Here is a 25,445-nt window from a genome sequence, read left to right as displayed (position 1 = left end):
AATTAATTACACGATTAAAATGAAATAAAAAATTCCCTCCCCCGAAATGGGGTGGCAACCACCCCCAACGTTTTAGCGTATGATAGCGGCATGATATACAAAATGATCCTTGGACCATGAGGTCATTCTCTGGATGACAAAATTGCGAGCCAAAATGCTTCATTTCCTCAATCGACTATTGGGGCCGACCGACAGGCTCTGTCCCGTCATACAGCTGACCGACTATGATAACTTTTATTTATATTTAATTTAGAATATGTGTACTGATTTTCAGCCTTAGTAAATGGATTTAATTACCTTCGTAGGAAAGCAACTTCGATACCCTCTCAGTAACCCCCTCTACGTTTCGCTTGACCGACCACAGTATGTTTCTCTACACAATCGCAGTAGTCAACTGTGAAAAATCTACCTTTAGTAAATTCGGAGAGATTTTTCAGCGCTGCCGTTCCGTCTTTGTGGACTATAATATATTTTATGTCATACCGGTTTAACATTGTGTATTTATTACTTAGGTACGAACCACATAATGGTATACTTTATGCCCGCGCGGGATAATGTTATCCTTTATGCCCGCGCAGCAGTTCACAGTCGCTTTTTTTAACTATTTCTTCAGAAATATCGAATTTCTCTTACATTCTGACTTTTTTTGACGTTGTCACACAGAAAAACTTTATGTACGTTAATAACAAATTGCTAACCAATATCACTTCAATAGCAGTGGTACTAAATACCTGCTGCGATACAATATTACTTATAATTAATATACAATAAAAAATTTAAACTTTAATTGATGCAATGAACCGGTATGACATAAAATTTTGTATGCAGCACGTGCATTATTACATGTTTATACCCTCGGGCGACATATTAACTCCCTTTTAAGCTTGTCGCCCTTAGGGCATAAATAGGCCAGGGTAATAAGACAAAAATATACCCTGTTCGTGACACTTCAGCAGCCAGGGTACTGAAGCGTTTTTTCGACAGGTAATACCTATACGAACAAATTATAACTATTTCCTGAGTAGGATCTGGCGGCCATTTTTATTTATAACCAATTAAATGTCAAAAATGGCATTTTCCCCTTTTTTCAAATCAACGGAAAACAGTGAAACTTATGATTTTTTAGTACAAATATCTTCGAGATTATGGAAAAATCTTTAAAATGACGTATTACAAGGTTTTATATACTCATTTATTGTTAATATAATTGCGAAAAATTTCGGAATTCCAAGAAAAAAGTATTTTCTCAATAATTGTTGTAAAAATTATTAGTATACGGCTTTGAAATTTTTGTCAAATGAGGGTTCTATGGTGCTTAATATGTGATAACAATTTCAAAGCGATTCATTCAATTATTTCAATTTTATTCAAATTGTTTATCCCAGAGAGCATTTTTTTTTGCAATAACATAAGTCATAAAAAAATGACGTTAGAACCATTCCACAGGTGTCAAATGTAAGAGCATGAGCTACATTTTCAATATGGTTTAAAAAAGTGAATGAAAAATGCATTTATTAGTAATAAATAATTATGCAAAAGTATCGTTAATTTTTTTTATAAACTTTTTGAATAACTTTTTTCAAAAAAATTAACTTTTTTACCCTGTCTTAAGTGCACAACTACCAAGTAACGTTATTTATACCATAATTGATAAAAAATTGTATTCAATATGTAGAATGTCTTATATAACAAAATAACAAGTTTATAAGGAAAGATTTACGATACTTTTGCATAATTATTTATTATTAATAAATGCATTTTTATTCACTTTTTTTAAACCAATTTGAAAATATAGCTGATGCTCTTTCATTTGACACCTATGGAATGGTTTTAACGTTATTTTTTTTGACTTATGTTATTGCAAAAAAATGCTCTCTGCGATAAACAACTTGAATAAAATTTAAACAATTGAATGAATCGCTTTGAAATTGTTATCACATATTAAGCACCAAAAAACCCTTATTTGACAAAAGTTTCAAAGCTGTACACTAATTTTTACAACAGTTATTGCGAAAATATTTTTTTTCAAACTTTGTAATATGTCATTTTAAAGCTTTTTCCATAATCTCGAAGATATTTGTACTAAAAAAAACCGTAAGTTTCCCTGTTTTCCATTGATTTAAAAAAAAGTGAAAATGCCATTTTTTGACACTTAATTGTTTATAAATAAAAATGGCCGCCAGATCCTACGCAGGAAATAGTTACAATTTGTTCTTACAGGTATTACCTGTCGAAAAACTCTTCAATACCCTGGCTGTTCAAGTGTCATGGAACAAACCTTATTACCCTGGACCAAAATATCTATTTAATGCCCTTGATACATAAATAACTATAATTGCATATTTAATATCATATTTCTTACCTTTATAAGATTTATGGTATTCAAATTTGTAGATGGTATGATCAGTCTAGCTTGTGCTGAACAATAATAATTGCTAGGATTTTCAGCACATTGAGTGTAATTCGCCATCTTATATAATTGTGGTAACATTTTTCAGTCTAGAAAGGAAAATTAGTTTTGGATACGAAATATTTGCCATAAGCTTAAATATTAAAATATATCATTTAATAGTATACCTAATCAGTAGCAATAGATATTTGTGCTTAAGTTTTTACTAAAAGGCATATGGAAATTCTACTGGGGTATCCTAGAAATTTTTGGACTGGAGTAATAAATTAACCCATATTAGTCACCTAGAGAACGTTATAAATAGTCTGAGCAAATTATCGAAAAATGGCATTTTTGGGAAAAATTATTTACCAGCTATTTTATTGCTGGAATCGAACCTTAATATGACATATATTAGTAATATAGGTATGCAAAAACCTCTGAAAGTGTCCTATTTTATTTATGAACAAATTATTTCCTAAATCTTCTTTTTTTCACAATTGCTCTGTAATCTCGAAAATTTCAAATTTAAATCCAAAAAAAAACTAAATAAAAATTCACCGTAATTTAATTCTACACAAATATATTTTTCTTCTGACTTCCGTCGACGAAAATTTTCTTCGAAAAATCCGGATTTTCCCAACAAAATCGTAATTTTCAACTAAAATTTTAGGGAAGTCATTATTCATCAATAATTATTAAATAGTTTAGTGACATAAAGCTTTTTTGTAGTAATTTCCGGAAGCCGGCGACAATCTAATAAATAGTTTAGCAACTATTAAATTCTTAATTACAAATTAAGGGTCGCAATAATAACCAGAATAATTCTGATACACCAGAATAACTATTATTGATACATTGTTTCAGGGTTGTTGCTCTAGGTTTTAAAGAACCGCTTCGATTGACATCAAATTTGGCACTTACGTAGGTAACATGTCAAAGAAGAAAAATGATATTGTGTCGATGTGTGCTTTTGGCATGGGGGTGACTTTTACGAAAAATATATGTTCACAATAGGTCAGAAAATCTATCAACTGACTAATTCTAAGGAACTTTTGTTGTATAGCATTTTTTCACTAAATTAATACTTCTCGAGTTATTTGCGAGTAAGTATGTTCATTTTTCAACAAAAAAAAAACACGTTTTTGGGCGTTTTTTTTGCAAATAACTCAAAAATATTTTATCGACAAAAAACTTGCCTAGCAAAAATATGGCACCTAAAAAAGTAAGAAAATGGTGTATACATGAACCCTCTAGGTCCAGTAGAAGCAAAGTTGTAGCTAATGAAAAATAGGTTCATATCCGACAAATTTGAAAGCAAATATTTCAACGTGAAATATCCAAAAATGATGCACTATTTATGGAAAACTCATCTCAATCTTTTAAAGAGTTTACTAAATAAAAATTTTTGTTTCTTAACAATGTTTCTAGCATCAAAATTAAGCAAGTTACCGTTGTAGAAAAACTCGAGAAAGTCCTCCTAATTACCATCCTCCTAATTACCATCTTGACCTCATAATTACCATCTTAAATCAAATTAATCGTTACCGCTTCACAAGTTACTTTATTTGTGTATTATTTATATGATCTGTACGTATCATCGGTACAAAAGGCTTCTTTAAAAAAAATGGGTTTAAAGTATTTTCTTTTTATTTTGAACAAAACCCTTTTTTTTATACCTTAAAATTTATTAGTGAAACAAAAAATCACAAAGGGCAAAAAAATGTAGGTTTAACTATTCTAAATATTTTGAATTTTTTTGTTTTTCTGTAAGGCAAACATTGGATAAGATATGGCTCCTCAAAATTAGCATACACTCGTGATTATTGACTAGTTCAAGCCCTTTCAACCACAGCCTCTTCCAAAATAAGCACTTTGAATTGATGAAACTTACAGATCATATAAAAAATACATACACGAGTAAAGCAACTTGTGAAATGGTAACTATTAATTTCGTTTAGGATGCTAATTAAGGGGCATGGGCGCCCATGTAAAAGATTTTGCATATTACATTTTGTGCATAGGGATAACAATATATAGTTTAAAGAACCCGAAAAGCTCCCGAACGGCTCCCCCCTGCCTATCGATATGGGCGCCTATGTTAAGGGGTGATTTTCACGTTTTTTTTTTACCAAAAAACAAGGTACAAACTTTATTTTGAGCGTAAATTTCTTACTTGTAATCCTAGAAGCTTTTTCTACAGCCGTGCTAAAACAGCCACTTTCCCACACGCATCTCGTTTCCGAAAGTTGCACTTTCCCGCACGACGCGCGGGATAGTAAATTTTCCCGCACGCCCCGCGGAAAAGTAGAATACCTTGTAATATGGCATTATAATATTTTATAATACATGCAATAACCTAATATCTAAATAGTATTTACTAATTTATTTCAAGTTTATCTTATTGTGTTCATGTTTTAATTAAATTAACGCGATAATTCGTTGATATAAAATTATTTTGACAAAATACTCAAAAGTCAAATCAGTAGACGATAACAACAGTTTTTAATCGTCGGCGTCGTCATGTAAACCAATATCGTCGTCATGGTAACCAATTTTATTGAAAGTTTGGTTTTGACAACCTTGTCAAAGAACGTATTAATTTGTGTATTTTCACTCCTAAATAAAAATTGATATAACTCTATTTGTTGTCGATATTTTCCAAACGTACGGCCCTAAAAAAATTTTGTTCCTAACTCATGCGGAGAGTGTCTTTCATCTCACTCGACTGCTTGTCCGAATTCCGCTATCCCGTCGTTCGGGTCAACAGCAGTCTCGTGCGGGAAAGTATCACTTTCCGCACTAGTTAGGAAATAGCTATTTGTATAACAAGGGAGGAAAGTGTAACTTTTCCTCCCGAGAATGAAGTTTGCTGCCCGACGCGTAGCGGAGGGCAGTAATCATTCAAGGGAGGAAAAGATACTTTACTCCCATGTTATACATATGGTTTTTCCACCTTCCTCAAATAACAAGTCATTTTTTCATTTTTACTTAATTTATTTATGTAACTAACCAACAAAATTTATTAGAACTAAAACTAACAATTATGTACAATATAACTGTCAACTGTCAAATATAAGTCAAATTATTAATGTAAACATTGTTAAATAAAAATAACAATTTACTGTTTTTTACCATTCTGCAAAATACAGGGTGTTTTATAAATAAACGTTAAAATGTTTAGATACTTCGTAATAGAAAATAGATATTGTACAGGGCGTCAATAAGTTATATTTGATGAATGAAATACCATGACGTCACTTTTACTTTTCCTCCCTACGGAGGAAACATATTTTCCTCCCTAGGGAGGAAAAGTACAACTTTGCTCCCTACAATCAGGTCTGGAAAAGTATGCTTTCGGTAGAGGTAGGTGGAAATAGTATATTGTGCAACAAGTGCAGAAAGATACTAATTTCTCACGATTTTAAAGAGTTGCGGTACGAGCGCAAGCGAGTGCCGCAATTCAAACGAGTGATAAATTACCTTTCTGCACGTGTTACACACTATACTTTTTCTACAACCACAGTTTTTGCTAAAAATAAAAATCACCATTTCCAAACGAAAGTTTGTTATAATAATAATTTATAAATTTTAAACTGTATTTAATTAATACTAAGCAATTTAAATTTCTTGTACATAAACAAATTACACAGAGAACAGTAAAAAAATGAATGCACTGCCTTAATTTGTTTGAATTTAAACTATTTTAAATAATCATTGCAAAATAATGTCACATTTTACGTTATATTTATGCAGTCACGGAATTTCACCAAACCTACTTCATTTGACGTATCTTGCTGAGGTTGCTAAATCCTTATTGGTTATATATTTGTCTACACTTTAACCACAGATGTAAACAGAATATAAAACGTTACTCACAATGAGGTAGTCACTGTGTAGAAAAGAACTTTTTCTATGGATGCTATACAATGTGCAACTTCTCTGACTACTTACATACATTCAAAACGAACAATTTCTCAGGCTGTGAGAAAAGTCGGCAATTGCAGTGAGAAATATTTTTTCTCACGGGTTCCATACGTAGAATCGCGGTTTCCATGGTAACATGCACAATACAAACACAAATATTTTTGTCAACTAAAATGTGTCAAATCAAAACTTACCAGGAATTACCTTTCAAAACTGTTCAAATATAACTGGTAACTATAATTTTAAATAAATAAAAGTATATAAATATCAAGAATATTAAATACCTACATATATGTATAATCTGTATTTTATTTCAATTTTGGCATAATATAATCTACATAAAACCACCTAAAATATTTAATTTTGAAGTTTGAACTCTTGACAAAAACGCATCCATAGAAAAAGTACAGTGTACAACACGTGAGAAAACGACACTCGCCTCATACCTCGCCTGGTGCCAACAAACTTCTGCGTTCGTGAGAAATATGTCATTTTTCTCTCTTGTTGTACAATATAATATTCCGGTACAGAAACGTCACTTTTCTGCACAGTAATGTTATATATCTTATACCGTGAGAAAATATTAACTTTGTTAACATAAAACTGTACAAAAAAAAGTGCAATTTGAATAATAATAGTAGTAGAAAAATAACTATTTTTAAACACTTGCAAAAAGTTGTAATGAATTTTACCCAAAATTTTTTTGGTTATTTTAAGTTGAAATATTCGATTTGGGATTTGGCGAGTATTATCGTATTTTTCATTAGTTACCGCTCTTCTTTTACTGTGTCTAGGGATCTTATACATACACTATTTTTTTTATGGATTATAGTTTTACTAATAATTTTTTTTTCAATAAAGTAATTACTTTTTGAGTTATTTGCAAAAACCGCCAAAAACGTGATTTTTTTTTTGTTGAAAAATGAACATATTTACTCTCAAATAACTCGAAAAGTATTAACTGAGTGAAAAAATGTTATAGAAAAAAAGTTACTTAGAATTAGGTAGTTTATCCATTTCTGCACTTATTTTGAACGTATATTTTTTCACCCACGAGAAAAGGTGAAACTCACCCCAGGTCAAAAGCACACATCTGCACAATATTACTTTTCTTCATTGACATGGTACCTATGTATGTGCCAAACATGTCAATCTAAGAGGTTCTTCAAAATTAATAAGTTTTGCATTATTTTAGATTTTAGAGTCAAAAAACGTATTGTCCTTTTCATGATCATTTTTCATAGTGCCTAACAAATGATAGGAAAAAGGGTAAGTCCTTGATAATACACATTTATGACATTTATTCTAACATGACATTTTAGTTAAATCTGACAGTTGTCACATTTTATTTTCAATTTGGAATAAAAACAAATCAAATTTGTTTCTTGCATTTATAAAATGGTATTTTCTTTGATTTGTATAGTCTTATAAATTATACAGATTATATTTGTAATGTTATTATCTAATTAAAAAAAATTATTTTTTTATTATGGCGCCATCTATCGACAACTAGAATAACTAGAATAAATGTTATAAAAATGTCACCGACGAAATGTAATCACCGACGTGCCATTTTTCTGTCACATACAATTTAATGCGTTAGAAAGAAATCGAAAACTGTGACGCACTGAAAGATGATCATGAGAAAAAGAATACTATGATTTTCGTATAAAAATGCACTATACCTATCTAACGTAGGTACTTTACAGAATTGAAATTGGACTATTTAAGTATTTAAGCGGCCTCAGAAAAGTTTTAAAGTTATAAACAATCTTTTGCCATATAAAAAAATAGAATATCTCGGGAAATATTAGTTTAAATTAAATTAAGAAAACAGCATTGGAAAGAACGCAGCAGGACCCTTCTTTTAATACGTTCCTTGCCGAAACGCGCCGGCGCGTCGCTACGTAACTTTAGATACACGCCAACGACGCTCTGACGCGTTCAAATAGAGCCTTTTTTTTATAAAAAAAAAAAAAACAGTAAGCGGCTCTTGGTGAAAACCCACCCAGAATAGATCGGCAGTTAGCGGGTTAAAAGAAATAAAAATTGAATTCCGAGGAGTGGTTCCTGAGATACAAGTTAAATTGAAAAGAATTTGCGACGAGTTATAAACAATAGAATAGTAATCTTTGAACCATTAGCTTTTTATTTCGATCCTCTTTCTCCGTCCAAATTTTCCTATCTTCAAGAGATGGTTCGAATTGATACTTCAATGGTTCGAAGATTATCATCCTATTCTTTATAGCTTTGTTGTAAATTCCGGTAAACTTTGACCGGTTGTATCTTAAGGAACGTATCCACTATGTTGGCGCTCCGTGCTCCTTGTAACAGCTCTCATAGTAGATGTGTTCGCGTTCCCGCGAACGCCCTTCGCCACGGTGCTTTACTCGGTGGAGGTATATATGTAGAGGAGCGTATGCCGTATCGATTTTAGCAGTTGCAGGGAGCACGGAGCGCCAACCTAGTGGATACGTGCCTTTAGAAACTACTTCTCGTAATTCAACTTTTTCTCTTTTAAAAGAAGCGTTCTGCCGCGTCTTTTCCATTACAATTTTCTTAATTTAAAATAATAGTTGCCGAGATATTATATTTGTTTATAAGCCAAAATTTTTTTATAACTTTAAAACATTCGTGACGGCGCTCAAATAGTCCAATTTCAATTGTGTAAAGTACGTGTAAAGTGCCTTCGTATACGAAAATAATAGTTATTCTGATGTATCGTAATTATTGTTCTGGTTATTATTGCGACCGAAAATTTTGAATTAACAATTTAGCTATTATGTTACCAAGCTATTTAATTATTGGTAAATAATTATTTCCCTAAAATTTTGGTTGAAAATTAAAGGTTTTTTTGGGAAAATTATCCAAGGAAATAGGAAAAAAAATATCTCTGTGTAGAATTAAATTATTACATTGAAATTTTATTTGGGTGTTTTTGGTTTACAGTTAAAATCTTCAGTGTTACAGAACAAAAATTGTTAAAAAAGAAGATTCCGCAGAGCTAATTTATTTATAAACAAAATAGCACTCTTTTTGCGGAATTTGCATACCCATATTACTAATATGTAATCTTAAGTTAGAGTTCAGCAACAAAATTGATGGTAAATAACCTTTTCTTGTTTTTTTTTCTAATTTTCCCAGAGTAAAATCATTATGAAAATAAGTAGTAGGTGCTGTCTTAATTACAATACAATACAATACCGGCTAATAAATAACACATGGAAATTAACAATTTTGTGTCCTTAAATCTGTGACTTGTTTTCAACTAAATTTTGGCCTCGGAATATAAAAATATCCGTAGATTTTGTCTATCACGACTACCTTGAAGATACAGGGTACCCCTAAAAGTCATACAAATTGTGTATAGATACATATAAAAGAAAAATAAAATAAAAACCAAATAAACTGTTTACAAATAGTAGGAGAGCTAGTGAACCCTCCGAGTAACGGTCTTCCTGTAAGGCTAGAAATTTGTATAGTGATTATACATAGCACACCAATGCTAAAATCCATGACCTGGCAGGCTTCAGCCCTGCACGTATATCTACCAGGTGAATCGAAAAGTGCATAATTTAGGGGGTAAAATAAACTTTCTCCTGTAAACTTTAAATTTAAGTATGTGTTTGAGTAAGTCATTTAGAAGAAATATGTACAATGACAGGCGATTCTGAACAGCATAAGACCTTGCCAGGGGAGGCGAAAAATTAGGGTTTTTTCCTAAAATTATTTCTTTTGCATCAAACAAAGTTTTTTTAGGTTTATTGAATCATCCAAACAGAAAAGGTCTTTAGTGACTTTTCTCTTAGGTTAACAGTTTTTGACATGTAAGCGATTAAAAATTTAAAAATTGCAAAATCGGCCATTTTTGACCCTCAATAACAAGTGTAGTAAAAAGTGATAAGGCCTTCATCTGTATGTGACTAAGTCATAGAGGCTAAAAAATATAAACAAAAGAAACGTCATAGCTGCAGAAATGAGATTCCTAAGACTCAAACTGTAAAGTTAAAACCCATAGAGATAATAATTATAGGGGAAAGACAGCTAGGATGGCTAGGTCACATTCTACAATGAACGACGAAAGACTAACAAAAAAAATTATATGAAGTCAAAGTACAAGGGAAAAACAAAGTAGGCCGCCCAGGAATGAGATGAAAAGAACAAGTCAGACAGGAAGCAGAGAAGAGAGGACTGCAATGGAATGCGTTAAGAGCGTCGCGTCGGCGCAAATATTTTAGGCTATCCCTAGTTTTTCTTTCTGCACACGTCAAATTACGTGTAGTAAAATTCTCACTGGTATGGAGATGTAAATATTACTTGACAATAATAACCATAGAGACGACTATTTCGTTCAGTTTTTGAAAGTTCTTGGATAACCGTTACCCATATAATCGCTTAAATTATTGATTAACTTTATTAATAGGTTTATTTTTCACTAACTACACTCCTGGTCAAAAAAATCAGGACAGTTGCATTTATGTATGTTTTTTTTTTAATATGTAAGTGTTAAGTGGCTTAAATGGTGAAGAACAAACATTAACAATGAAAGTCGTTACTTAAAAAAATTAACATCGTTCGAAAATTAAACGAAAGGAAAAAATAAAATTTTAATTTTTTACAGTTGGCTGCTTTTTAGATTTGGTATCGGGTATTGTCTTCCCTACATCTGAGAAGGATTTCAATTCGCCTAGGCACATTTACAATAAGTGTATGAATCTGTTCTTGTGGTATAGATTCCCATTTTTAATTCATCGCTATTTTCAGCCCTTTCTGGCTATGGTTGCCTTTCTAATCTTTTCCTAACATGTCTCATAAACTAAAAAATGAAAAACTGTTCCTAGCAAACAAGATAATTTTTTGCCTAATGTCAAAATTTTGTTTCTATGGTGACGCAATCATTTAAAAACATTAAGAATCGTTTTTATTTTATGAATGACCTTTTTTATTGTTAATGTTTACTTTCTCCCCATTAAAATCACTATACACTGACAAGATTAAACAAAAAAACATACAACATGTAAGTATCCGAATTTTTTAGACTAGGAGTGTATGTATTCAGTGATTACAATAATTTATATATTATACAATAAAAACTAATAATGGATAAAACAGAAAAAGTGATTTTATTAATATTGTTACTATGTTACTTTATAACAAAATACTTGGATCACAGAATGTAACCTGGTGTATTCTGCGCTTGAATTTTCCATAAATAATAAACAATAAATAACTTTTTATTAAAAATACTAGGTTTTCACTCTAATGGCATATAAAAAAACATAATGCTATTCTACATCCCACCAGAATGAAAACAGTGGAGACCTTCTCTGGTTACACCTCCGAGGCTTCTACAATTTGCAAGCCATACGGATGCTGAGACTAAGGAAGATGAGGGAATTCTACAATTTACAATTCACGTCCCATCTGTTCAGCGTGGTAAAGTTCCAACAAGAATGGTTCCCTTCATACTCCACACAGAGTAAATGTAAATAAAAAATGAATAACCATTTTCAATTTCGTTGCAAAACGAAAACACAGCCGAACCATATTCTAGTCCAATCGGAGAGTGCTGCAAGCACTCCTACCGGTTTCGAAACTTATTAGTCTCTTATCAGGAGGCACATATGCTGCTCCCTGATCCAACCAAAATAAACCCCAGCGTGTAGTCCCGGATTGCAACGAACGAAATGGCATAGATGCCCTAGCGGCAACTGCTAGCAAAAAGACTAAGTTTTCACTCTAATGGCATATAAAACAACATAATGCTATTCTACATCCCACCAGAATGAAAACAGTGGGAACCTTCTCTGGTTACACCTCCGAGGCTTCTACAATTTGCAAGCCATACGGATGCTGAGACTAAGGAAGATTAGGGAATTCTACAATTTACAATTCACGTTCCATCTTCTCAGCGCGGTAAAATTCCAACGAGAATGGTTCCCTTCATACTCCACACAGAGTAAATGTAAATCAAAAATGAATAACCATTTTCAAGTTCGTTGCAAAACGAAAACACAGCCGAACCATATTCTAGTCCAATCAGAGAGTGCTGCAAGCACCCCTACCGATTTCGAAACTTATTAGTCTCTCATCAAGAGGCACATATGATTCTCTCCCTGATCCAACCAAAACAAACCCCAGCGTGCAGTCGCGGATTGCAACGAACGAAATGGCATAGATGCCCTAGCGGCAACTGCTAGCAAGAAGACTAAGTTTTCACTCTAATGGCATATAAAACAACATAATGCTATTCGACATCCCACCAGAATGAAAACAGTGGGAACCTTCTCTAATCTTCCTTAGTCTCAGCATCCGTATGGCTTGCAAATTGTAGAAGCCTCGGAGGTGTAACCAGAGAAGGTTCCCACTGTTTTCATTCTGGTGGGATGTAGAATAGCATTATGTTGTTTTATATGCCATTAGAGTGAAAACTTATTCTTTTTGCTAGCAGTTGCCGCTAGGGCATCTATGCCATTTCGTTCGTTGCAATCCGGGACTGCACGCTAGGGTTTGTTTTGGTTGGATCAGGGAGAGCAGCATATGTGCCTCCTGATGAGAGACTAATAAGTTTCGAAACCGGTAGGGGTGCTTGCAGCACTCTCTGATTTGACTAGAATATGGTTCGGCTGTGTTTTCGTTTTGCAACGAAATTGAAAATGGTTATTCATTTTTGATTTACATTTACTCTGTGTGGAGTATGAAGGGAACCATTCTCGTTGGAACTTTACCGCGCTGAGCAGATGGGACGTGAATTGTAAATTGTAGAATTCCCTCATCTTCCTTAGTCTTAGCATCCGTATGGCTTGCAAATTGTAGAAGCTTCGGAGGTGTAACCAGAGAAGGTTCCCACTGTTTTCATTCTGGTGTGATGTAGAATAGCATTATGTTGTTTTATATGCCATTAGAGTGAAAACTTAGTCTTTTTGCTAGCAGTTGCCGCTAGGGCATCTATGCCATTTCGTTCGTTGCAATCCGGGACTGCACGCTGGGGTTTGTTTTGGTTGGATCAGGGAGAGCAGCATATGTGCCTCCTGATGAGAGACTAATAAGTTTCGAAACCGGTAGGGGTGCTTGCAACACTCTCTGATTGGACTAGAATATGGTTCGGCTGTGTTTTCGTTTTGCAACGAAATTGAAAATGGTTATTCATTTTTTAACTTTTTATTAATTTCACGTCTTAAATCAATTGCTTTTAAATACACTATCAATATTATTTAGGGGGGTCGGTGCAAAATTTAGGCTCCTATGCTATTTATATGCATTAATTTTTTTCGAATCCTGATAACACTAATACATAGTTTTGTAAAATGTAAACGCATAATGAAAGATTGCATTATTACCGAGGGCCGAAAGTCCCTGAAAACTCTATAATGTTTATTTTAATAAGTTACAGGGGTGACAAAAAAGAAAAAAATTAGAGTGATTTTTAATTTCAAATATCTCATTCAAAAGAAATAAGGGAATAAGGGTTTATTCTAAGGGAATTTCGGCCGTCAGCAATGTTGTAATCTTTCAATCTGCGTTTGAATATTTCAAACATATTTTCTATTAGTTTTTCCAGGATTTGAAAAAAATGAACACCATGTCCGAGATGATATTTTCCAAATCGAACATTCGCTATCTTTGTCATACAACGCACTCAGTCGAACATAATGTGCTGACAAGACATTGACAATTTTATATATTTGTCATGGCTTTAGGAATATTTTGAGTTGTTATTAAATAATATTGAGAGTGTATTTGATAGATAATTGATTTAAGAGGTGAAATTAATAAAAACTTATTTCTTGTTTATTATTTATCGAAGATGCAAGCAGAGAATACACCAGGATGTATTCTGTGTTTGTTGTTAAATATATTTTACATTTATATAAGTGTTGCATAGTAACAATATATTATTAAAAAAATCATTTTATCAGTGATTAAGTAGATGAAGTATTAGTTTTTATTGTATAATATATAACTTATTAAAATCACTGAATACATAGTTAGTGAAAAAATAATCCGATAATTTAAGCGATAACACAAGTAACGGTTATCCAAAAACATTCAAAAACTTAACGAAAATCTCTATAAATAATGCTAATGACAATTTCATTGTCAACTACTAATGTTTACATCGGCAGTTTCCATACTAGTGATAATTTTACTACACGTAATTTGCCGTGTAAAAAATAAAAAGTAGGGATAGCTCCGTAAAATATTTGCGCCTACACTATTAATAGACAACCCAAATATTCCTGAAGCCGTGTCAAATATTTATTAGGGCCGGTATTTCCAACCGCACTTAAACCAAAGCTTACTTTAAGCCTGAGCTTAAGCTTAGATGCATGTATTTCCATTTCAATTTAAGGCTTAAGCAAAGGCTTAAACAAATAATTTTAAGCTCGCGCGGGAGTTGGTTTAAGCTTTTGCTTAAAATTTGTTTTCTATTTTTTGGGGCTATTTCTATAAATTAATAATGATAGAGTTATTTTGAAAACCAACTTTTGCGTAATAATGTTATTATTGGATTATTAACGATTATTAAATTAAAATTCTTACTCCATTTGGAAGGTGTAGGAACAAGAAAATTATTTATTTTTACAATGCTTGGTATAATTATTTTACAAAAGTAAACTTACATTTTTAGGAATATATCCAATAAACAAAATTACAAGGGCGGATCTTCTATTGCTTATGCAAAATAAGAATAAAACATATAACCAGAGAAAAGATAGACAATATACTAACAACACATGTACCATATATACAAAATTAAGTGAAGTAAAAATGAGACAGATCCAGATGACAAGATAAAATTAAATGTCAAATATAGTCATTTTTACCTCCAGTTAGTTCTGGCGTTTTGATGTATTCAGAGGTAAGAAACCAATTAACTTGGCGAATTTAGTTAAGGAAATGATGGAAATACGGCACCCAGCTTAAGCTTCTCCTTAACTTTTGACACAGGCTTAGCTAAGCAAAAGCTTAAGTAGCTATTGAAATACCGACCCTTGTTGTCTTGTTTGTCACCGTCTTGTCACCACGTTCTGTTTGACCGAGAGCGTTGCATGAGAGATAAGAGAGCGAATGTTCGATGTGGAAAACATCACCACGGACATGGTGGATATTTTTTACGAATCCTGGAAAAACTAAAAAATATTTTTCAGAAAGTTAAACGCAAAATGAAATATTACATCAAACCCGAGGATAGAAAATTCCATAGAATAAACAAAAAGTTTCTTTTGAATGAGATATTTGAAACTAAGAACACACTCAATTTTCTCTTCTTTTTCACCCTTGTAACATATTCAAATAAATATTATAGAAGATTTCAGGGACTTTCTACCCTCGGTAATGATATAGTCTTTCATTCTGCGTTTAAATATTTCAAAAATTTTTATTAGTTTGTCCAGGATTCGAAAAAAAATTATACATTTAGGGGGGGGAGTATGGTTTGAAATCAAAATATCAAGTACATTTTTGTGAATGTTTTTCGAAGCTATGGTACAATTATTTTATTTTTAAATTAAACAAGCATATTAAGTACAATTCAAAGAATATTTAGAAAAAAATTAAATTCAAAATATTGAAAAGTAAGCCATTGGTGACAAATTTTGACAGGCATCACACAAAAAAATGGATTTTGCGGTGGACATCAGAACTCATCACTAGATTATACGAAACAAAAAATTCAAAAAGATTTAATTAGCTTAAGAGTTTCGTGAGGTCACAACGTTGAGTTTTTTATTTTGAATGATTTTTGAATTTTTGGTATCACTCAGAATTCAAAAAAAAATAATTTTTTGGTAAAAATTTTGTGAAAATCAACAGATTTCTTATTGTTGAACAAAAAATAAGCAAAAAAAGAAAAATATCTCGACGTTGTTACCTCACGAAATATCTTAAGAAAATCTGTGCAAAATATCAGGTGGATCGTCCAAGTAGTTTTTCAGTTACAATATCCACCGCATTTGAAAAAGCAGTTTTGAGAAAAATGAGTTTAAAATTTTGACAACTGCATCTTCATCTTATTATATATTATATATCTTCATCATCTTACTGAAATAATAAAAAAAATTAAATATTTCAAACCATACCACCCCTTAAAAAGCTTTGGAAAGAAATTTTGCGCCTACTCTCTTATGGCAATTAACCCAAAATAAAACATGGAAAATAAGTAAGTAGTATTAGACAAGCACGGCAAGAATAACTATTACAGTCGAACCCGCATATTGGAAGAGCGTTCGTGCCAATCAAAAGTATTCCTTTAAACGGGATATTCTAATAACCGATCATTGGTCGCTAGTAGAAACGCTTCCGGACCTCAAATTTTTATTCCTTAAACCGGGATATTCCTTTAAGAGGTATTCTAATATGCGGGTTTGACTGTATTAAAATTGTAGTGTTAAAATAAGTATTTTATAATTATTATTATTAAAACTGTATTGAATTGTATTGAAGTGAAATTACTAATGGGTTTGACTAATTAAATAAATAAATAAATAAATAAACAAAAAATGTCGTACTTACCATTTATAATCAACAAGAACTAATTTGAACAATAATATTTTTAAACTACGCATATCTTCATAAATAGCCACACATACATTTCTCTGCTGGTATGAAACCGGTTAGTGAAAATAAAATTTTATCAAAATCGGATCACAAAGAGCAGCCGACCATGAATTTGTTACTGGGCGTTAATAATTTATATTCCTTCACAGGAAATTATTTTCAGATACAATTTTAAGTAAACAATTTGTCTTTTCTATAATAGGCAATTAACTTGTGTACCGATATTAGCCTAGTAAATGACCGTTTAGGAGTGTAATTTTCATCACGACGCGACGGATTTGCTTGATTATTTCATTCATAGGAGATTCTGACCAATAGAAAGCTACAGACATGCAAATTAAGGTGATAATTTTTGATAATCTCCCGTCGTTAAGCATATTACGTCAGATGCCCTTCGTTGCTACGAAAAAATACATTCAGTGACATTAATGACAAATGTTTTAAAAATTATACAAGTGATGACTTTCAACCGTCAAATACATATTTATAACAACTGTGTGTTTAATTTCACTAATTGGTACTTACATATATAAATTACAATAAAATTTTGGTTTTGAACAGTTTTATTCATGAAATAATCGCAACAAATTGCACTCGAACTCTAAAATTAATATAGAATTTTTGCCCTCGTGACACTTTGACATAATTTCACTCGCCTTCAGCTCGTGAAAATAAAACTGCCAAAGTGACACTCGGGAAAAATTCAATAATTTTAGAGCTCTTGTGCAATTACTACTGAAAATGTTTGGATTTAGTTTCTACTCACCTTTCACTTCAACATTGGACTTGTTGGTTGCTTTTACTTGTGGGGTGAAAGTCACTTCTTGTTGGGTATGAAAAAAAAATACGGTTAAAATAAGTCCGGAAATGGATACATTGACTAATTTCAAGTAACTTTTTTTCTATAGAGTTTTTTAACTCATTCAATATTTTTAAAGTTAGTTGAGAGTGAAAAATATTTATTTTTCAACAAAAAATCACGTTTTCAGACGGTTTTTCGCTAATAACTCAAAAAGTAAGTTTAAAAAAATATTCTTCGATGGCTTAGTCTGAAAAGCTCGTGTCTAATTTTTTTTTTTCGATAATGACATTTTGGTGGTTTTAGTTTGAAAACCTTGTATCTCACGATTTACAACTGTTAGAAAAATTCCAAATACATTAGACTATTTTCTACAGCCGAAAAAAGAAACCACGTATATCAATTGCCCTCTTGATTTAGTGTAAATACCACGTATATTTATAACCAAGAATTTGCTACTTAATTTGGAGTGTTTGAGAGATTCGACTTGCAGAAGTGTTTTTTGTGAACAACAAAAGGTAGTCCGGCATATAGGAACATTTTATGAACCTTAATCAAAAGATTTGTATTTAGACCGAGCAGTATCGTCGCCCCCGCTAACGTAATTATTCCGATTCGATTTTTTGCTCAAACTTACTCAAAAAGACATCCTTATAACATATCCACAGGGTGCCGGGCGGTGCCGTGGTCGAAAAATTTTTTAAACAATTTTTTTTAAACAAATCCACAAAAATATTTTTTTATTTCCAACAATTTTTTTAGATAATTTGGGTCATTCTGAGCAAAAAAGGTCTCTTGTCATTTTTCTCTAAAATTGACCGTTGTCGAGTTATACGCGATTAAAAATTTGAAAATGCGAAAATTGCCATTTTCAAGGCTTCATAACTCGATTAAAAATGATTATTATGAAATTAAAAAAGTGACAAAATCAACATTCAAATACCTTCTTCAAAGTAATGAAGAGATTTTTGTCACTATTTTATTACAAAGCTGTTACTTTTAGTTATTAACAATTAGCGCTATATTCCAACTGTATCGTCACCCCCGTTAGGGAACTATTTCGATTAGATTTTTTTTGCACAAACTTACTCAAAAAGAGGTCCTTATAACATATCCACAGGGTCCCGGCCGGTGCCGTGGTCTAAAAATTGTTTAAACATTTTTTTAACCACCGGCCGGCACTCTGTGGATATGTTATAAGGACCTATTTTTGAGTAAGTTTGTGCAAAAAAATCTAATCGAAATAGTTCCGCTAACGGGGGCGACGATACAGTTGGACTATACTGCTAATTGTTAATAACTAAAAATAACAGCTTTGTAATAAAATAATGACAAAAATTTCTTCAGGGTGCTAAAGAAGTTATTTCAATCTTGATTTTGTCACTTTTTGAATTTCATAATAATCATTTTTAATCGAGCTATGAAGCCTTGAAATGGCAATTTTCGCATTTTTCAAATTTTTAATCGCATATAACTCGACAACAATCAATTTTAGAGAAAAATTAAAAGAGACCTTTTTTGCTTAGAGAGACCCAAGTTATCTAAATAAAATTGTTGGAAATGAAAAAATTATTTTTGTGAATTTGTTTAAAAAAGATGGTTTAAAAAATTTTTTGACCACGGCACCGCAAGGCACCCTGTGGATATGTTATGAGGACCCCTTTTTGAGTAAGTTTGTGCAAAAAAATCTGATCGAAATTGTTCCGCTAACGGGGGCGACGATACAGTTAGACGATAGCGCTAATTGTTAATAACTAAAAATAACAGCTTTGTAATAAATTAATGACAAAAATCTCTTCAGAACGCTGAAGAAGGTATTTGAATCTTGATTTTGTTACTTTTTGAATTTCATAATAATCATTTTTGATCGAGTTATGAAGCCTTGAAAATGGCCATTTTCGCATTTTTAAAATTTTTAATCGCGTATAACTCGACAACAGTCAATTTTAGAGAAAAATAAGAAGAGACCTTTTTTGCTCAGAATGACCCAAATTATCTAAAAAAAATTGTTGGAAATAAAAAAATTATTTTTGTGAATTTGTTTAAAAAAATTTTTGACCACGGCACCGCCCGGCACCCTATGAATATGTTACAAGGATCTCTTTTTGAGTAAGCTTGTGCAAAAAAATCTAATCGAAATAGTTCCGTTAACGGGGGCGACGATACAGTTGGACTATAGCGCTAATTGTTAATAACTAAAAATAACAGCTTTGTAATAAATTAATGACAAAAATCTCTTCAGAACGCTGAAGGTATTTGAATCTTGATTTTGTCACTTTTTGAATTTCATAATAATCATTTTTGATCGAGTTATGAAGCCTTGAAAATGGCCATTTTCGCATTTTTAAAATTTTTAATCGCGTATAACTCGACAACAATCAATTTTAGAGAAAAATAACAAGAGACCTTTTTTGCTCAGAATGACCCAAGTTATCTAAAAAAAAAATTTTGGAAATAAAAAAAATATTTTTGTGAATTTGTTTAAAAAAAATTGTTTAAAAAATTTTTCGACCACGGCACCGCTCGGCACCCTGTGGATATGTTATAAGGACCTCTTTTTGAGTAAGTTTAATAAAGGTAGAAGCATCACTAGATCCCTCAATTCAATTTTATGGGACAAAGATATCAGGAAGGAAACAAAGAAAAGAATATATGAAAGTATAATGAAGAGCGCTACAATCTACGGTGCAGAAGTTTGGGACATAAGTGCAAGATATAAAAAGAAGCTACTTAGTACAGAAATGGACTTCTTGAGGAGAAGTTGTCAGGTTTCCAGATTAGAACATGTAAGAAATGAAACAATTAGAGAACGTATGAAAGTGGAAAAAACTATAATGGACGATATTGAAAAGAGGCAGCTGACATGGTTGAGAATGAATGAATGAGACTCGCTGGCCTAGAAAAATATTAGAGTGGGTCCCACCGGAGAGAAGAAGAAGGGGACGATCACGGAGAAGCTGGAGTGACAATATTCAGGACGCAATGGATTCGAGGCAATTAGATGAAGATACGTGTTACGATAGAAAAAAGTGGAAGCTGGGTATGGAGAGGCGGCGACAGCCGTAGAAATCCATTATATATATATATATATATATATATATATATATATATATATATATATATATATATATATATATATATATATAGTAATTAGGTAATATTGACTGATACTATGTAGATTATAGTTTTGTTTTGGGGTTGCAGTCATTTATTTTTTAGGGGCAGGATAAGTAAAACTCTGTGTTATTACCTAGCTTTCGCAAAATATATTTGCTTCTTCAGGGTAAGCTGAAATGAGTATATTATAAATACAATGAAATTAAGTTAAAATACATTGTATAAAAAATAACAAAAAAGACTTACAACTTGAGGTTATTCCTAAACATTTTCACAAAACATAGTATATATATAATTCTTATTCTAATGTTATCCAAATAGCAATGTTTTAATTTTCAAAAATTCGATTTAATAATTTAGTTTTTAATTTTGATTAATGCCAGAAAGACACTCGAATAATGTCAAAAAGACACAAAAATCTGTTTATTTTATTTTAAGTTGAAAAGTTAGTATTAGATTATTTAGTGAGTAATTAAAAACTATTATATATTTTAAATTATAGAGGATATAACATATATTTAGTTTGCCAATTATGGTTTTGTTAATAAATTAAAGTGTTGCCAAATTTGAAGATTAAATTTATAAAATTTAGTCGAGGAATTTAATGTTCTTGATTTAAAACATCATTTATCATAAGATAAAATATAATCATAGATGTTGCTTAGTTTATTTATATCAGTTCTTTTATTCACACATTGATATTTATTTATGCATACCATTTCTAGGAATTCCCTTTTATTTAGTTGGTTTTCATGTTTTAATACCGTTGTTTCATTGAAATTGAAAGAATGATTTTTACTTATGGCATGATCCACTAATGCACATGTATTTTTGTTGTTTCTGAGATCGCTTTTATGTGATGTTAGTCTACCTATTAAATTCCTGGATGTGTGTCCGATGTATGATTTATATATATATATATATATATATATATATATATATATATATATATATATATATATATATATATATATATCCACCTCATATGAAAATAAATTTAATATTGGGTCTAAAAAACAGAATCAACAGATTATCTCACACTAGCAACATCAATAAAGGATTAATGGAACTCAAAGAAATTTTATTGGAGAATTCTTACCCAATTAAACTAATAAACAAATTTTTATTTAACAACCCTAATAATAGAATAATTGATATGAATAAAACAACAGAACCTAATCACCAAATTTCACAATCCCAATTTACTTACACATCACTACCATACATACCAATATTAACACCCAAATTAACTAAAGTATTTGCTAACTACCCACAAATTAAAGTTGCAACTAAAAATATAAAATCATTAGCAACATTATATACAAAAACTAAAACACCTATTGGTATCATGGAAAACTCAAATGTAGTATACAAGATACCATGCCAAAATTGTGATAAATCATACATCGGACACACATCCAGGAATTTAATAGGTAGACTAACATCACATAAAAGCGATCTCAGAAACAACAAAAATACATGTGCATTAGTGGATCATGCCATAAGTAAAAATCATTCTTTCAATTTCAATGAAACAACGGTATTAAAACATGAAAACCAACTAAATAAAAGGGAATTCCTAGAAATGGTATGCATAAATAAATATCAATGTGTGAATAAAAGAACTGATATAAATAAACTAAGCAACATCTATGATTATATTTTATCTTATGATAAATGATGTTTTAAATCAAGAACATTAAAATCCTCGACTAAATTTTATAAATTTAATCTTCAAATTTGGCAACACTTTAATTTATTAACAAAACCATAATTGGCAAACTAAATATATGTTATATCCTCTATAATTTAAAATATATAATAGTTTTTAATTACTCACTAAATAATCTAATACTAACTTTTCAACTTAAAATAAAATAAACAGATTTTTGTGTCTTTTTGACATTATTCGAGTGTCTTTCTGGCATTAATCAAAATTAAAAACTAAATTATTAAATCGAATTTTTGAAAATTAAAACATTGCTATTTGGATAACATTAGAATAAGAATTATATATATACTATGTTTTGTGAAAATATTTAGGAATAACCTCAAGTTGTAAGTCTTTTTTGTTATTTTTTATACAATGTATTTTAACTTAATTTCATTGTATTTATAATATACTCATTTCAGCTTACCCTGAAGAAGCAAATATATTTTGCGAAAGCTAGGTAATAACACAGAGTTTTACTTATCCTGCCCCTAAAAAATAAATGACTGCAACCCCAAAACAAAACTATAATATATATATATATATATATATATATATATATATATATATATATATATATATATATATATATATATATATATATTTTTATTATTATTATCCCGGTTATTTATAGTGTTTTTGCCTTCCGATTCCTAGTTTCCAGCTTCGTCGGTCGTTCAATTGGCGTCTCTTTTGCTTCTTTCTCTTGGCAACCATTTTAAACTGTGTTTTGGCAGCCTGTCGTAGGCCATTCTTTCTACATGACCATATCAGATCAGTTGTCTCCTTTGAATTTCGTCTATGATGGTTGACTTGACTCCCATTATATTTCTGATTTGTTCATTTTGTATTCTTTCAAGCCTTGATTTTCTAGCCGAGCTTCTCCAGAAGTCCATTTTTAATGCAAGTAGGCGTCGTTCCAGGGATTTAATAAGTTGCCATGTTTCGCATCCATAGAGCACTATACTTTTAAAGATGGAATTTAAAATGGGATGTTTTCTTTTATTAAATAGTTCTTTTGGCCATAGTATCGGGTTTAGACATCCAATCACCCTTTTTCCTTTTTAAAACTTTTTTAACGTGTTTAAAAAATGTTGTTCTGAAACTATCTTCTTGTGGCATTTTTGCAATTAACTAATAGTTAATTTATGTGATTACCCATACTAAAAGAGGAAGTCAATAGAAAGAAAATATCAGGATTAGTAAGTCAATAACATATCGAGTTAGTACATATGTTATATTTTAGTACAGTGGAATCCCGCTAAGTCGGCCTCCGATAACCCGGAAATCTGGCTCTTTATAAGACAAAACAAACTTTTTTTTTTCAGTTTGACTCAGTTTTTACAATTATAATGGATTTTATCAGTAAGTATACTGTATTGTATTAATTTTTACCATATTCTTTGGCTAACCCAGATTTTCGATAACTCGGATCGGCCGCGGTCCCGATTAATCCGACTTATCGAGGTTCCACTCTATTGTTTATATATGTGTTATTAATATTATTTATAATTTAAAATAACATATGTACATATTAAGGTCAGAATTTGGTATTAGTTTTGAGGGTAAACTAAAGTACGACCTAATACTTACGATGTAGGCCTAATACTTATAACCCCTGCTTGTTAATAACAGCCAGATCTCTACCGTTGATTCTGTAAAATTTCTTGGTATTTTTTTAGACAGCAACCTCAAATGGTCCCTTCATATCGATGTGTTAAGTAAGAAACTCGTCTCAGCCTGCTATGCTATAAGATCTGTTTCGAAAGAACTCAATTTAGCATCTTCTAAACTAACATATTTTTCTTTGTTCGAGTCTCATCTTCGATATGGTCTTCCTTTTTGGGGTTCTAGTACAGCTGCCCAATTAAATGTTATTTTTAAATTACAAAAAAGAGTAATAAGGTATCTGTTTGGCCTCAGAAGAACAACACATTGCAGAAATTAATTCAAAGATCACGGCATTTTAACCCTTACATCTTTATATATTTTAGAAACTGTTTGCTTAATTCGTAAACACATGCATGTCTTTCCAGCAAGGCCTCGTCATGACTACTCCACCAGAAATTCAAATTTTGATGTCTATTTACCGATCCCGTCCTCTGAGTTAGTAAAGAAATCTATATTATATTCCGCAAAAAAACTATACAACCATCTTCCTTTACAACTCAAATCTGCAACATCTTTCCCCAAGTTCCGTAAAATGACAAAAGCTCATCTATCTAAAAGACCATATTATTCAGTAGAAGAGTTTCTTAATGACTAACTAAGAAATTACAGTAATGTACAAGTAACCAAACTTATCTATACTTGAGTGTCACATGCAGCAGCTTAAACTTATTAGTTCCTATGTCTATAAATAGTTTACTTTGTTGTATATTCACTTTGAAATTTCTATAAATTGTTGCAATATATCGATTTTGTTTTTTTTTCTCTACTTTATTAACTTATATTTTGTATTTATGTATATTTTTTTCTATATTGACGATTTATCAAATTTCAGAAAATTGTATTTGTTATTGTTATTGTTAGATATTATTTATTTATTTTTTTCTGACTTTAATTAAGCTTTTTCCATAAAATTTGTATTTTCAGTGACAATAAAGCATTAGGGTGGTTCGAAATTTTTTTTTTCTTATTTCAGATCGCTATAGTGCGCAAAAGTTGCCATTGGTATAGACTTGAAAAAAGCACTAATTATTATTTTTTATTAATTTGTCTTCCGGTCGCGCAATGCCATCGAAGTTAGCAAAAATTGTGAAAAACCTTAATTTTTCATATATTTTTTTAACAGGCCAGATTGTTTTAATTGCGTTCCTATACCATGAATTAACTACTAAAAGTATAAAAAATCAATATAAATGCACTTATATACATTTGTTTCATATCTTCCGGTCGCGCAACATAATAAAAAATGAATAAAATTAGTAGTTTTTGCAAAA

At 31.2% G+C, this 25,445-nt stretch overlaps 1 protein-coding gene across 5 annotated transcripts in view; it reads right to left on the bottom strand.

Annotated features, from left to right (window-relative positions):
• Window positions 1-17,146, bottom strand: part of LOC114343304 (nose resistant to fluoxetine protein 6-like) — a 175,635-nt gene extending 158,489 nt beyond the window's left edge. The window contains exons 1-2 of one of the 5 annotated variants that reach the window (XM_050649803.1): window positions 16,832-17,146; window positions 2,363-2,499 (exon numbers count right to left, since the gene is read on the bottom strand). In XM_050649803.1, coding sequence (XP_050505760.1) covers window positions 2,363-2,491 — 129 coding nt within the window. In that variant the 5' untranslated portion in view covers window positions 2,492-2,499; window positions 16,832-17,146. Of the gene's footprint in view, window positions 1-2,362; window positions 2,500-2,577; window positions 2,661-4,565; window positions 4,588-16,831 lie in introns of those variants that run through there. The other 4 variants (XM_050649800.1, XM_028294114.2, XM_050649802.1 and 1 more) reach the window with 4 other exon arrangements.
• Between the last annotated feature and the right edge of the window lie 8,299 nt (window positions 17,147-25,445).

The sequence above is a fragment of the Diabrotica virgifera genome, chromosome 4, assembly GCF_917563875.1.
Source record: "Diabrotica virgifera virgifera chromosome 4, PGI_DIABVI_V3a".
NCBI lineage: Eukaryota > Metazoa > Arthropoda > Insecta > Coleoptera > Chrysomelidae > Diabrotica > Diabrotica virgifera.
This window is presented reverse-complemented; position numbering and strand designations above follow the sequence as displayed.